At 39.4% G+C, this 12,749-nt stretch overlaps 1 protein-coding gene across 2 annotated transcripts in view; it reads right to left on the bottom strand.

Annotated features, from left to right (window-relative positions):
- Nucleotides 1–3,016: 3,016 nt before the first annotated feature.
- The window catches only part of clk2a (CDC-like kinase 2a), a 12,342-nt gene continuing 2,609 nt past the window's right edge, over nucleotides 3,017–12,749 (bottom strand). The window contains exons 2-13 of one of the 2 annotated variants that reach the window (XM_037795241.1): nucleotides 11,684–11,913; nucleotides 11,227–11,512; nucleotides 10,040–10,130; nucleotides 9,146–9,212; nucleotides 8,361–8,477; nucleotides 7,939–8,105; nucleotides 7,220–7,314; nucleotides 6,793–6,922; nucleotides 6,061–6,143; nucleotides 5,662–5,741; nucleotides 4,739–4,829; nucleotides 3,017–4,568 (exon numbers count right to left, since the gene is read on the bottom strand). In XM_037795241.1, coding sequence (XP_037651169.1) covers nucleotides 4,380–4,568; nucleotides 4,739–4,829; nucleotides 5,662–5,741; nucleotides 6,061–6,143; nucleotides 6,793–6,922; nucleotides 7,220–7,314; nucleotides 7,939–8,105; nucleotides 8,361–8,477; nucleotides 9,146–9,212; nucleotides 10,040–10,130; nucleotides 11,227–11,512; nucleotides 11,684–11,913 — 1,626 coding nt within the window. In that variant the 3' untranslated portion in view covers nucleotides 3,017–4,379. Of the gene's footprint in view, nucleotides 4,569–4,738; nucleotides 4,830–5,661; nucleotides 5,742–6,060; nucleotides 6,144–6,792; nucleotides 6,923–7,219; nucleotides 7,315–7,938; nucleotides 8,106–8,360; nucleotides 8,478–9,145; nucleotides 9,213–10,039; nucleotides 10,131–11,226; nucleotides 11,513–11,683; nucleotides 11,914–12,749 lie in introns of those variants that run through there. The other variant, XM_037795243.1, reaches the window with a different exon arrangement.

Here is a 12,749-nt window from a genome sequence, read left to right as displayed (position 1 = left end):
CATACTGTACTATGACTTTTTTTCATGACATTTTTCGACATACTTTACTATGACTTTTTTTCATGACATTTTTCGACATACTTTACTATGACTTTTTTTTCATGACATTTTTCGACATACTGTAATTTTTGTTTTTTTTCATGAAATTTTTCGACACGACTTTCTTTCATGAAATTTTTAAAAATAATATACTATGACTTCTTTCATGGAAATTTTCAACATACTATACAATGATATTGTTTTCAAGAAATTTTTCGACATATTATACTATGACTTTTTTTCCATGAAATTCTTCAACATACTGTACAATGACTTTTTTAATGAAATTTTTCGACATACTATAATTTTAGTTTTTTTTCATGAAATTTTTCGACACGCTATACTATGACTTTTCTCATGAAATTTTATGACATACTTTACTATGACTTTTTTTTCATGACATTTTTTGACATACTATGACTTTTTTTTCATGAAATTTTTAAAAATAATATACTATGACTTCTTTCAGGGAATTTTTCAACATGCTATACAATGACTTTTTTTCCATGAAATTCTTCAACATACTGTACTATGACTTTTTTTCATGACATTTTTCGACATACTTTACTATGACTTTTTTTTCATGAAATTTTTCGACACGACTTTCTTTCATGAAATTTTTAAAAATAATATACTATGACTTCTTTCATGGAAATTTTCAACATACTATACAATGATATTGTTTTCAAGAAATTTTTCGACATATTATACTATGACTTTTTTTTCATGAAATTTTACGACATACTATACTATGACTTTTTTTCATGAAATTTTTAAAAATAATATACTATGACTTCTTTCATGGAATTTTTCGACATACTATACTATGACTTTTTTTCATGAAAAAGTTTTTGTGGGGATCGGTCATAGTAAGTTTAAAAAAGTCCTAAAAAGTCACAGTAGAGTATGTCAAAAAAGTTAAAAAAAACAACAAAAAAAAACAGCATAGTATGTAAAAAAAAAAGCCATAAAAAGTTATAGTATGTAAAAAAAAAAGTCATTAAAAGTGATAGTACAAAAAAAGAAGTCTATACCCACTCCCCTCTCTCTTGCCAGGCTACTTGGTTCAGCCTAACAAGGTAATTGAGATCAGCTGGAGGCCTGTGGCTGCATTCTCAGGGTAGTGTCTAGAAGGTAGCCCGCAAGCTGGGGAAACTCTTGCAAGATGGTTAAGGTTAGGCATTGATCTCGAAGAGTTAAGGTTAATCATTGATCTTGAATAGTTAAGGTTAGAATAGAGCGTCGGGCAGCGAGTCTTGCAAGAGTTTTTGCAAGATTTTGCGCTCTAAAATCAGATTTTGCACTTTGCAGGTTACCTTCTAGACACAACCCATTCTCAGGTGTGTGCACCATGAAAATACACCCACGGAAATAGACTTCAAAGAGAGGGATCAGAGGAGTTCCCCAAAATAAAAGTACAACGTAACAAGATTAACTTCCTGCATTAGTGTGTTTTGTTGAACTTAACAGTCAATGGGCACGTGTCTTTTTCCACCTTAGTGAGGGGGATGCTTTCCAGCTCTCACAAAAGTATGTTAGAAAAAAAGTCATTTAAAAAAGACATAGTGTACGCATGTCAAAAAAGTCATAGTATAGCATGTACAAAAAGACATAAAACAACATAGTATAGTATAATGAAAAAGTCATAATATAGTATGTCTAAATAGTAAAAAAAAATAAAAAAATAAAATGCGCCGGTGTTAAAAACTTCATGAAAAAGGCATAGTATAGTATGTCATAAAAAGTCATAAAAAAGCCATATAGTATGTGAAAAATGTCATAGTATGGTACGCCATAAAAATGTCAGAGAATAAATGTCATAAAAATTATAAAAAAACTCATAGTATAGTATTAAAAAAAGTATTATATTAAAAAAAACTCATAGTATTGTTTTTCACAACAAGTCATACTATAGTATGCCACAAAAAAAGGCATAGTATAGTATGCATTAAAATTGTGATTAAAAAGTCATAATATAGTTTATCATTTAAAAAAGGTCAGTATAGTATGTCATAAAAATATCATAAGTCATAAAAAATGTCATAAAAAAGTCATAGTATGCCATAAAAAAAATGACAAAAAAGTCATGGTATTATTCATCATATCTGCTCGTACAGTATATTATTTTCTGCCTCTCTGACCACGTGACATGATGGAATCAAGGTTGAATTACCAACGAAGCAAAATGGGCAACTAACCCAGAGCACTAAACTCCAGGGGGGCTCCCAGCATTTCTGTGTCAATTTAAGCACACTTTGAACCAATGGTAGGAGTCCTATATTATTTTATTAGTCTTGAGTACTTTCCTTTGCCAGTATCTGGTCTTGACGCCCCATAACCCCAGTTTATATTCTGGCTGCAGAGCCTCCCAGCAGAGTAATTCATGCATACGGAGGGAGAAAGAATGGGGACAGTGAGTGTACGTTACCGACAGATGGGGAAGCTTATGTGACGAAGCGTCGATACACCTGTTGCAGCAGATCTTCCGTGTTTCCCTCTCTTCATGTCCTGAGGCGGTGCCAGCTGAAAGGTTTAGGAAGGAAGAGATTAGCTTCCAACAACAGAAATAAACAGACAAGAAATGAAAGACAACAGGAAGCAAACAATACCTGTACATGTGACCGCCAAGAGGACTTTCCCTTCAAGCAGTGAGGGGAAAAAGAGACTCATTTTGGCAACCATACCAACATGTCAGTCTCTGCATACCTGAGCTACTTTCTAGAAAAACAATTAAGTGAGAAATGTGTGAAACTTTTTAAGGTAATTTTGTCAATAAAAGTTAACTAATATAATATAATAATATAGCAATATATTTGTCAGTATTAATTTTCAAGACCAATTAATGAGTTCACTTTAAATAGAACAACGTAGACACCATGTTCGACCTTCACTGCGCATCCCAGACACACGTTTGGTTTTTTGAACATCCTCCAGCAGTGGCATTAGTCAGTGAGATAAGAGGACTCAGACACAGAGATGGTATTTAAAGACAGAACGCCTCCCTTTAGCTACCAGAGGCCTGAACCGATACCCAGAGCACCATAAGCCTTTGGTAAGGAGGACTTAACTTTAATTCTACACAATCTTACATATATACAGTTTTATACGCTTTCATTTAATACAAAAAAAAACAAGTCATGTACAGGTGGGTGGGGGGGGACATTATGACCTATTGGAACTCAAAATAAATAGCGGCAACAGGAGTTGTGTGTGGCTACCACCAGCTGTGTGCTTAACCTCAATAGAGAGACTTCAGGTCGCACCAAATCACACATGGAAAAGGCAGTTTATGTTTTATGTGTTTAAAAGTATGCCAGAGTGTTCCCATGACTAATGCTGAACTACTACAGAGTCACTCAGCAAAACAGTAATATTAACATGTCACCCACACCTTCCCACCCCTACACACACACACGCGCTCACACACACTCACTCACTCACACCCAGAAAGCATTGCATAACGTAACAAACATGTCTATCAATAAGACAGGCCACAGGGGGCCTGTGTGTGTGGAGTGTCCATCACCATTATTATCTCATCACTGGCGAATAATAACAGACCCAAGATTAAGGGCAAGAGTCTCCATATTAGGGATAATCCTTTCAGATGTAAAAACAGAAACATGAAAAATAATATGCAAAGCAAGTGCTCACTTAACAAAAATGTAAACAAAAAACTTGAGACACTCCTCTGCTGGAGATACTTGCACTTTCCAAGGAAATGTGATATTCAATTTGAATGATTTGATGTTAGCATAACAGAATATCTTGCATGTCTCCATGTTTAGAATTATGTGGGTGAGGACTTGCGCTGCATATACAGCTCTATCTCCCTTTTAGCCTTTCCTCAGACTTCAGAATAGGAAGACATTTCTTCTCCAAAACTGAGGTTTGTGTAACCGGTTTTGTAGTGCTTATTTCCGTATAAAGGTGAATTATTTTCTTTACATGCTGATGAAAATAATAGACGGACGGACGGAAGGTAGTTCAGAAGTCGAAAGGAAGACAGGAGCTGCATAGAGGGCTACTTTGGGGTACAAACAATCTTCCATGTGAGATTTTTGTCCTCTGTTGAGGCTGTGACAGCTAGGAACTCTTTTCAACTCTTTTCCAGTCCTTTGTGGGTTATTTTTGGTCTCTCTGCTGCAAAAACATGCCTCCTGTGGCTGCAGAGGTGGACGTCAGAGGGGCAGGGTGGAGGAGCAAGAAGTTAAGGTGTCCATGCTTTAATGACAAACGACAGAAAACATCCAAAGCCCCCGTTTTAATTTAACAGTTCACCTGCTCCATATATAAAAGACTTGATCTCCTCTGTCATTCAGTCTTTGGAGGCTCACGGGTCACCGGCTGATGTCCCGGTTGCCCTCCCAGCTCTTGCTGCTCCCTGCCTCGCCAATCGCCCCGTTCTCAAAGAAAGGGTGTTTGAGGGAGTCGGCCAGCACCAGCCTCTTGGAGGGCTCGTACTCCAACATGCTTTCAATGAGGTCAAACAGCTGGTGGTGCTCCTCCGCCTCCGACAGCAAGTACCGCTGACAGGGGGAAAGCAGAAAAGGAAACAAGAAAGAGATTAAGAGGAATACTGAGAGACTGTCAAGAGAAAAACAAAAGACACTTTTGTTGTTTCAGAACAATGCACCGTTTTCGCGTTTCAGTCCTGCTAATTTTTCTGCCTTTTCCACTCCCCATCCACCCATCTTACCCGCAAGGGTTTGCAGTTTTCTCTGACGTATTTCCCCGCTGAGGAGCTCTCGTCCCAGTCCAGACGGCCACGATAGAAATACTTCTGCTTCCTGAGAGGGTACAGAGATCAGTGTGAGCAGTGTTCAACAGTGTGCAAGTTGTTTTCTATATAAAAAAAAAGGTTTGTTCATATGCGCTACAGGCACTTTTATCACTTTGGTGTAGAGGGAAACCACACGAATGAGACATTTTACAAACTATTGTTATTGGCGGAACTGGGATCTGATAGTGGCCGACGACTGCGCAACCTCCACCAGTCACACAGAGACGTACATCACTGTTTTGCATGAAGGCTCCATTAACAAAGTCAAGGTAGAGGGGGAGAAAAAAAAGTTCTCTCTCCAATATGTAACGCAACACTATCAGCTCTTTGTCCCAGATACAAGACAGGCAGAAAGGGAAGAAAATAAATCATTCACTGTTAACTTAACTACTTATCCATTTGGCGTTCGCTCTTCCAAATAATCCAGCCACGTAACTATCCATTCATGAAATGAAGTCGCACACTTTAGGATCCTCCTTATGCGGGAATATCCACGAACATTAATGGTTTGAAAGAGTGGCATTTAACAATGTAACAGGACGCGCAACAAATAATCCTAACCCGTTGCAAACCACAGAACAGCGGATCAGCCCATTTTAAATAAATAGAACATATTCCAATGATGTAATCCACCAAATCACATTTCAGGATACTAATGATTAAATTCAGAGTGACAAAAAATTGATTTATTAAAAATGGCGTATGCAAAAGTAGCCGACTAGGCTGCTGTAGAAGTAAAGAATCTATCGGCCGATCAATCTGCTTTTTCCTGCTTCAAACTATCAGCCTTTAAAAATCCACTATCGGTCGACCTCTGGTGTGTTTGTACGTTCTCTCACCTCGTTTTACGAATCATCCTAGAGGGCACTGGTCCCAGGATTCTCTCCATCATGGCCAAATGCTCCCTGTTGTCATGAGTCTGAAAGAGACGAGTTGCACAACCATGACTCAGCAGGAAAGACGATCAGACAGAGAGACTGATGTACAAGTTAATCAGGGTTTAACTACTGCTGGTTCTGCTGCTACATATAGTATCAAAGACAGTCACAAATGACACCGAGGATTAATTCCTACCAGATTAACACATGCCATGTACACGTGCATGTTTCACTGTTTGGCGAGATACAGGCCAAGTAATCAATTTATCAATATCAAAGTAGAAAAGTCCTAAAGTAGTTTCAACTGGCCAAAAAAATCTCATTTAATGATGTCTTGGCAGCAGTGGGGTGCCATTGTACCTGAAACAAGGTGAAGCCCAGATAGTACTCAAACAGGATACAGCCAATGCTCCACACGTCACAGGGATGGCTCCAGCCCAGCTCTGAAGGACAAAAACGTATTTAATAAATGAAAACAAAATACAAAAATGTGTCATATGTGGAGACTACTCCAGGCTGGGGTTAATGCTTGCTGACATCACACAAAATTATTCAAATGACTCAGTATTTAAGCTACACAGGGCAATCCATTTCATGGCATACAGTAAATACCATGTCCTTCCCAGAAAAGATTAGAACCTAGAGGGCAATAATGCAGACTTAAGTGGCGAGTTCATTTGTACTCCTCACACTAACCGGTCCAAACTGATCTCGACACCTACTTTCCTTGACAGTGACTTGCAGTAGTACTGTTGTTGATATGTGAATATATGATGTATGCAAAGAGGAGACACATCACCATATCCTCCTGCAGAACAGGGCACATTAAAATGCTTTTCCACAGAGGAATGCTGAGCTGTGCTTGTTTCAACCTGAAGAGTGCAGCCTGTTTCTACAAGAACTTGCAGGTAAAAAGGAACCGACTTGTGCCGACTGAAACAGACACAGGTGTTCATCTCCAAACTGATTTCCCTGTTGAATGTCTGGACCTATTTAAATTGGAACTGTGATAGGTTGATATACCTATATAATCCTTTCTGAGAAATAGTGTTTTCAATGAATTTATGGCCCAGAGCCGATTCACATCCTCACCTAGTATGACCTCAGGGGCACGATAATGCCGCGTGGACACAATGGTGCTGTGGTGCTCGTGGTCAAAAGTGGCGCTGCCAAAGTCCACCACACGTACTGCCGTGCTCTTAACCGTCCGCTCTTCTCGCTTCTGCAAGAAAGAAAACAGCGTTTTGATGGACTTTCCTACAAAGTATTATGCAAATTGTGTCGGTCAGCAGTGCTGCATTATGCAAAGTTTTAGTCGAGCTGTTGTTGTTTTTTTAAAAACTGCAGCTGTGGGTATTTAATATTTATTCATGAGACCTCTAAGCAACATCTAATGGCAAAATTTCAACAAATGATTAACTATATTCAGTATCACAGTAAAAGTTGTACCGGCTTTTCAGTTTTAGAGCCAACATGCCACTAAATGTTTTGTGTTCCTTTGCGTTCTACTGCATCTTACCTTCTCTACATTGAAAGACATTGTGAAGTCGGAGTTGACAAATAGGATGTTCTCAGGCTTTAGGTCTGTGTGTGTCAGCTTATTGTCATGGAGAACTACGGAGAAAAAAAAACATGAGTAAATTGATTATTTAGTCTTCACTTTTGCCAGCAAAATTAACTTGAAGCTACTTTACACAATACATACTCTAATCATGCAGTGTGCTCCTTTCAGATTAGATGAGACTACGTATAATGATGATGATGATAATATAGATATGGTGTAATAAATAAAAAAAAGGACATGAAAAAAACATATGGAATAGTAAAAATCCACAGAATACATATAGATGCTGACATTCGAGACTGTTAATTGTACAACTAAAAAGACCTAGCCAAGAATTTAACATTACAGCATCAAATTCCTAATGAGAAGCTTGGTAAGTTAATAGACGCTATAATGCCCTCATGTGGCTACAGGCTGTCTATCAAAAAACAACAGAGGCTCTCAGTCTAGCCACTCAATTTGTAGGCAATTGAACTGATGAGGACACATCATTGAGTGAGGGTGAGTTTGTTGGAAAACTACACTTATTTTAGGGACATTAGGACAAAAACTTAATTACAATAACATACAAGTTCAAGTTATGGGAGACTCTTTGTCTACACTGAACATGCTGATCATACAAGTTTCTTTTGTACTAAAACCGAATACAGGACATTAAAAAAACAACAACTTACACTTCACAGCGAGACAGATTTGGTAGGCCATGTGTCTGACCTGACCAATTGAGTAGGGCAGGTAGTTGTTTTCCTTCAGAAAGTCGAAGGTGCTGAGAGCTAGCAGCTCAAAGGAGATGCACATGTGACCGTGGTAGTCGAACCAGTCATACATCTGTACACACAGGCTGCAAGATAAACAGGATACAGGATGGTTGACAGAGATGTAGTGGACCATTTGGCTTCAGCTAAATCACATATTTTTTTATAGAGATAAATCTAGCAAAACATTTCTTGGCAACTGTCGAAAGCTTCCAGGAGCATTTCATTGAACATGAGCAAAACTGTGTTGGTGACACTTAATGTGTAAATTCTAGTTTCATCGCCCAGGTCTAATAAAGAAAATGGTGTTGGTTTAGGCAGAATACTCAGTCAGAACTCACAATTTGTTATCAGGGTCCTTTTCATTGATCTTCTCTAGTACATTTATCTCCAGGCGAGCTGCTTCCTTGTACTTCTCCACATTTTTGATTATTTTCAGAGCAACTGAGGCTCCTCCCCTGTAAAACATAAGATAGTATGAAGCCAAAATCAGAGGAAATAGTACCCAGAAAAGGGCCTGACTGATTTGCAGACACAAAAGTGACATGATTTATCTATACAGTAGAAACAGAACACTTAATAAAAATGACTATGACAGCAAAGTCTGTGATATTGATATTAGTAAAAGTATATGGTGGAAATATGATAAGTCCCTCAAGTCCGCAATAAGCATAATAATGCAGCTTCAGTTGGTGAACAAACATGAAATCTGTGTCACTTTCTTAAGGCCCTGACCGTGAAAATGAACTTGCTCAATTTACATTTCTAGCACTATCACAAGATAATACATCTTCCATTATGAATCTAACGGGAAGAGAGCATACAGTCACATGAGGCTATGATACAGCAGAGCTAATTTGCCTGCAGTAAACTGCACCGTGTTGACAACAAAGGCAGCAGAAAAAACAGATCCTTGGAAGCTGTGGACAATCTGATGAAGAGGTCTTTACATCTAAAACAGCCACTGGAAACAAAAGCAGCAATCACTAGTAAAGGTGGATGTTAAATACTCGTATCCTGATCTTATTTGGCTAACGTCTAACCCCTGACAGGCACGACACAAACACACACTAGCAATCAAGCACAGTGAACAACTGACAGCTTTTCAGTGCCAACTGATACATACCTGCGAAGGTCGATGCACTGCATCACCCTCCCAAAGGTGCCTTCCCCCAAAGTGCTGGCAATCTCATCTGCAACACAACACAGAGAGAAAAGGAAGAGAGAGGGAGGGCGGGGAAAGAAAGAACAAGAGCATTAGACATGTGGACTTAAGCAGGAATACATAATGCAAAAGTGTAGACAGGCGTATCAATTCTAGCGCCCATCCCCTTTTCAAATGGCTGCCTATTCAATCTGGCAGGCTTGAAACACTTTGACATAATCTATGATAATTGAATGCATCGCACTATGATGCATGTGAAGAAATGACCAATTTGCAGTCATTGGAAATAAGGGCACTTCTTTTCAAGATGTGTCCGTCTTTGCCCAAAGGGACACAGAGGTATTAAAAGCTGGAAACATCATTAAAATTTCTACTAAACATTGCATGATGCTGAAAATGACAAAAGTGTTAAATTTACGGTCAAATTGGGTGCTGGTCGTACTAGGAAAATACTAAGTGATGTGCATGTTAGATGTCTACTAAAAAAAGAAAAGAAAATTCCTGAAACCCGCATAGAAGAAAATAGCTATCTTAAGTTACAGATTTAGAACTGTAACTGAATTATTAATCTGAAACGCAACAGAGACAAACGGCTGCAAATGGGAATCTATGTTTAGGAAACCTGTGAAACATAGAAAATGCTCCACAGCTTAAAATCCTAGAACAAATGGAGAAGGTATCTAAAATCCCTCTCAAAATCTTCAACATTCTTGCAATCCACCCTGCTATTTCAGCTGGAGCGGAGAGCATTCTAGCAAGGCATCATCATCATCAGGCACTCCCATGTCATGTAAATGCTCTATGCTTTAATACTCATATGGAGAATGGTTACGATAGAGTAGTGGCAGTGAGTACATCTCTCTTGCAGGACGTCCCCACTCCGACAGATCAGGTGCCCTTCCTCGTCGTCCCTCACACTCAGTGCCCGCGTCCGGCTGTCGCTCCGCTGTTTTCACACCCAAACCGCCATCAGCAGGTCACGACAGGACCGGAGGGAACAGGGGGTTTTCAGGGGCAGCCGCAGCCATGGCGTCAGGCCGCACAGGTAGACGAGGAGGGAAGAGGAGGGTGGTGTTGGTGGTAGTTGTGGTTGTAGGAGGGTTTGGTGGTCATGGGGCGATTCACGCATGACACCACGTGAAGGAAATATATAACGATAGGGATATAGTGCAAGGGAACAAGTCAAAGATTACATGTTGTCCTCTGCTCCTCTCCTCCCTCTATCTTTAAACCACAGCTGCTTACAAACAAGGAAGCAACTGGCATATCCATTCATCAACGCAAAAAACAGCAATATAACTAATTCAAAACTTATCAAGTAGACTTTTCAGGTTAAAGAAGATGGAAAATAAAATGAAAACCCCTTGCTCACTTAAATTTATACTACTTAATACACGTGTGTGGTGAAATACAACCACCACAAAAATGCATTTTAACAAATCAAAGTGTCAATAAATTCTATCAAAAAAATCTGCATTATATTTCAATCTAAATTTTGTACAGTGTTTGGTAGAACATTTTCACTTTTTTCAGCCTATCTGCACTAAAGTTCACATGTGGCCAACCAACTGTTACCACAGGCATTTAGGCCTTTTACAAAAGAACTGACAACATACAATATTACATTTTATTAAAGGTAGGGCCACAGACACAAATTAAGTGTGACCAGATGTAACTAGGCTTTTCCAAAAATCAAAAGTTAGGAAAGCTGTGATGGGCGGGTTTCCGAAGAGCATCAAGAATTATTGGTTGATCATTAACGAACTACTGAAAACGTATTTTGCATAAAAATGAAAATGCTCTGCCAAAATTAAATGCCAATTTAAGCAAACCTAAACCCACCTAAACAAAAAATTAAACAAAACCCCTCTGAAAAAACGAAAACAAATCATAAAGATTGTACTACTTACCAATTCCTGGGGCTGTGGAGAAGAAATGGTTAGAGAAAGACAGAGACAGAAAGAGCTGAGTGGAAGAGACAGAGATGGAAGGAGAGAGGATGAGGAGAGTTAAAACACAATCTCGGGACTGGCTGTACTCACCGAGGAGGATGGGCTATAGGACCTGGTTCTACGCCGCCTTCGTTTGTGCTTACGCCTGCTGCCTTTCCGCCGGTACGACTCTTCTCGTTCGCGCTCCCTCTCGCGGCCACGTCGGTAGTCATACACGTTTGGGGAGAAGTCGCGTGGATAGTAGCTTTCAGCTGCTCCATGTGGCTCCCTTTCTCTGTCGCGGTCTTGATCTCGGCTCTGATCCAAGCGTCTGTATCCCTCGCAGTATCTGCGGTCAAATGGCCGGTGCTCCGTAGAGCGATTGTCAAAGCTACGACTGAATCAGAGGACAGAGAGGCATACATTGAAACCTAAAGACTAACAACCAACCAAACCCCCCAAAAAAGATCTGCAGAGATGGTACATGTGGTAGAAAATTACTGAAACATAAAATTGCAATGCAACACTTAAACCAAATAAATCTCACTACACACACACACAAACATACCTCCTTGATCGTACAAAGCTTCCTTCCTGTCTTTGTCCTCGCCCCCTTCTGTCTCGGTCCCGGTCCCGGTCTCTGTCTCTGTCTCTCTCTCTGTCACTGCTGGAGGAGAAAGAAGGCGATCGTCTGTGCCGGTGTCTTCGTCCTCTGTCTCTGTCTCGGTCTCGGTAACGGTCTTGGTAACTGCTTCGGCTATCTCTGTCCGAAGACGAGTACCGTCTAGTGTGAGGCATCTAGTGGATTATTTGGACAAACATAAAACATTAAGAATTTTTTTAACATGCCATTTAAATTCATGAAATGCTTGTTGAATTAAAAACTACAGGGAACAATTGGAGATCCCTTTTACATTTACTCCTGTTCACATTTTTCTTCTAGCCAAATAGTCCCATTAGTGGGACAGCTGTTTACTGCCAGACTCTGGCAGTGATTTGTGGGAGTCGATAGGTGGGCAGTTGTAGGACACAAAAATAAACAAATTTGATCCAAAACAAACTGAATAAGCAGCTTGAAACAGTCACTGTTGGCACACAAATTCTACTGTAATGTGAAGATAAAAACGCCAACTTTACTGTTCAATACAGCTAATTTATCATTGAAGTAAAACCACAATACCCCCCTTAAAATCCAATCACATGTGCTGATTAACGACAACAGCTTGGTAAACTAATTTGTTATGTTTTTGTTTAATAAAACGTGGTTGTGTAGGAGGCCTATATTTGAATAAAGCCAAGCACAGAAACACAGTTCAATCAACACACAACTTTTACGTGCAGCATCCAGATGAAGCATGCAGTCAATGAATATGTGCACAAAAAAAAAAGCTGCTGCAGCTAGACAGACAGACAACTGTTAGTTAGGCTTCCCTCCAACAATGTGAACAGAGAAGCGTGATGATCAAAAAGCATTTTAATAATAACCCTGTTGCATGATCCTATTTAACTATTATCCTGCCCCCAGGACTCTCACCAGTAGACTGAGGAACAGTTTGTCCCCCAGGCCATCAGACTTTTAAATAGATAATTCATACGACACCTTCTCACACAAAAATATATCTTATACTGTATAT

Source organism: Sebastes umbrosus, chromosome 15 (assembly GCF_015220745.1).
Source record: "Sebastes umbrosus isolate fSebUmb1 chromosome 15, fSebUmb1.pri, whole genome shotgun sequence".
Classification (NCBI taxonomy): Eukaryota; Metazoa; Chordata; class Actinopteri; order Perciformes; family Sebastidae; genus Sebastes; species Sebastes umbrosus.
Note: the sequence above shows the minus strand (reverse complement) of the source record. Positions and strands in the feature narration are given on the sequence as shown.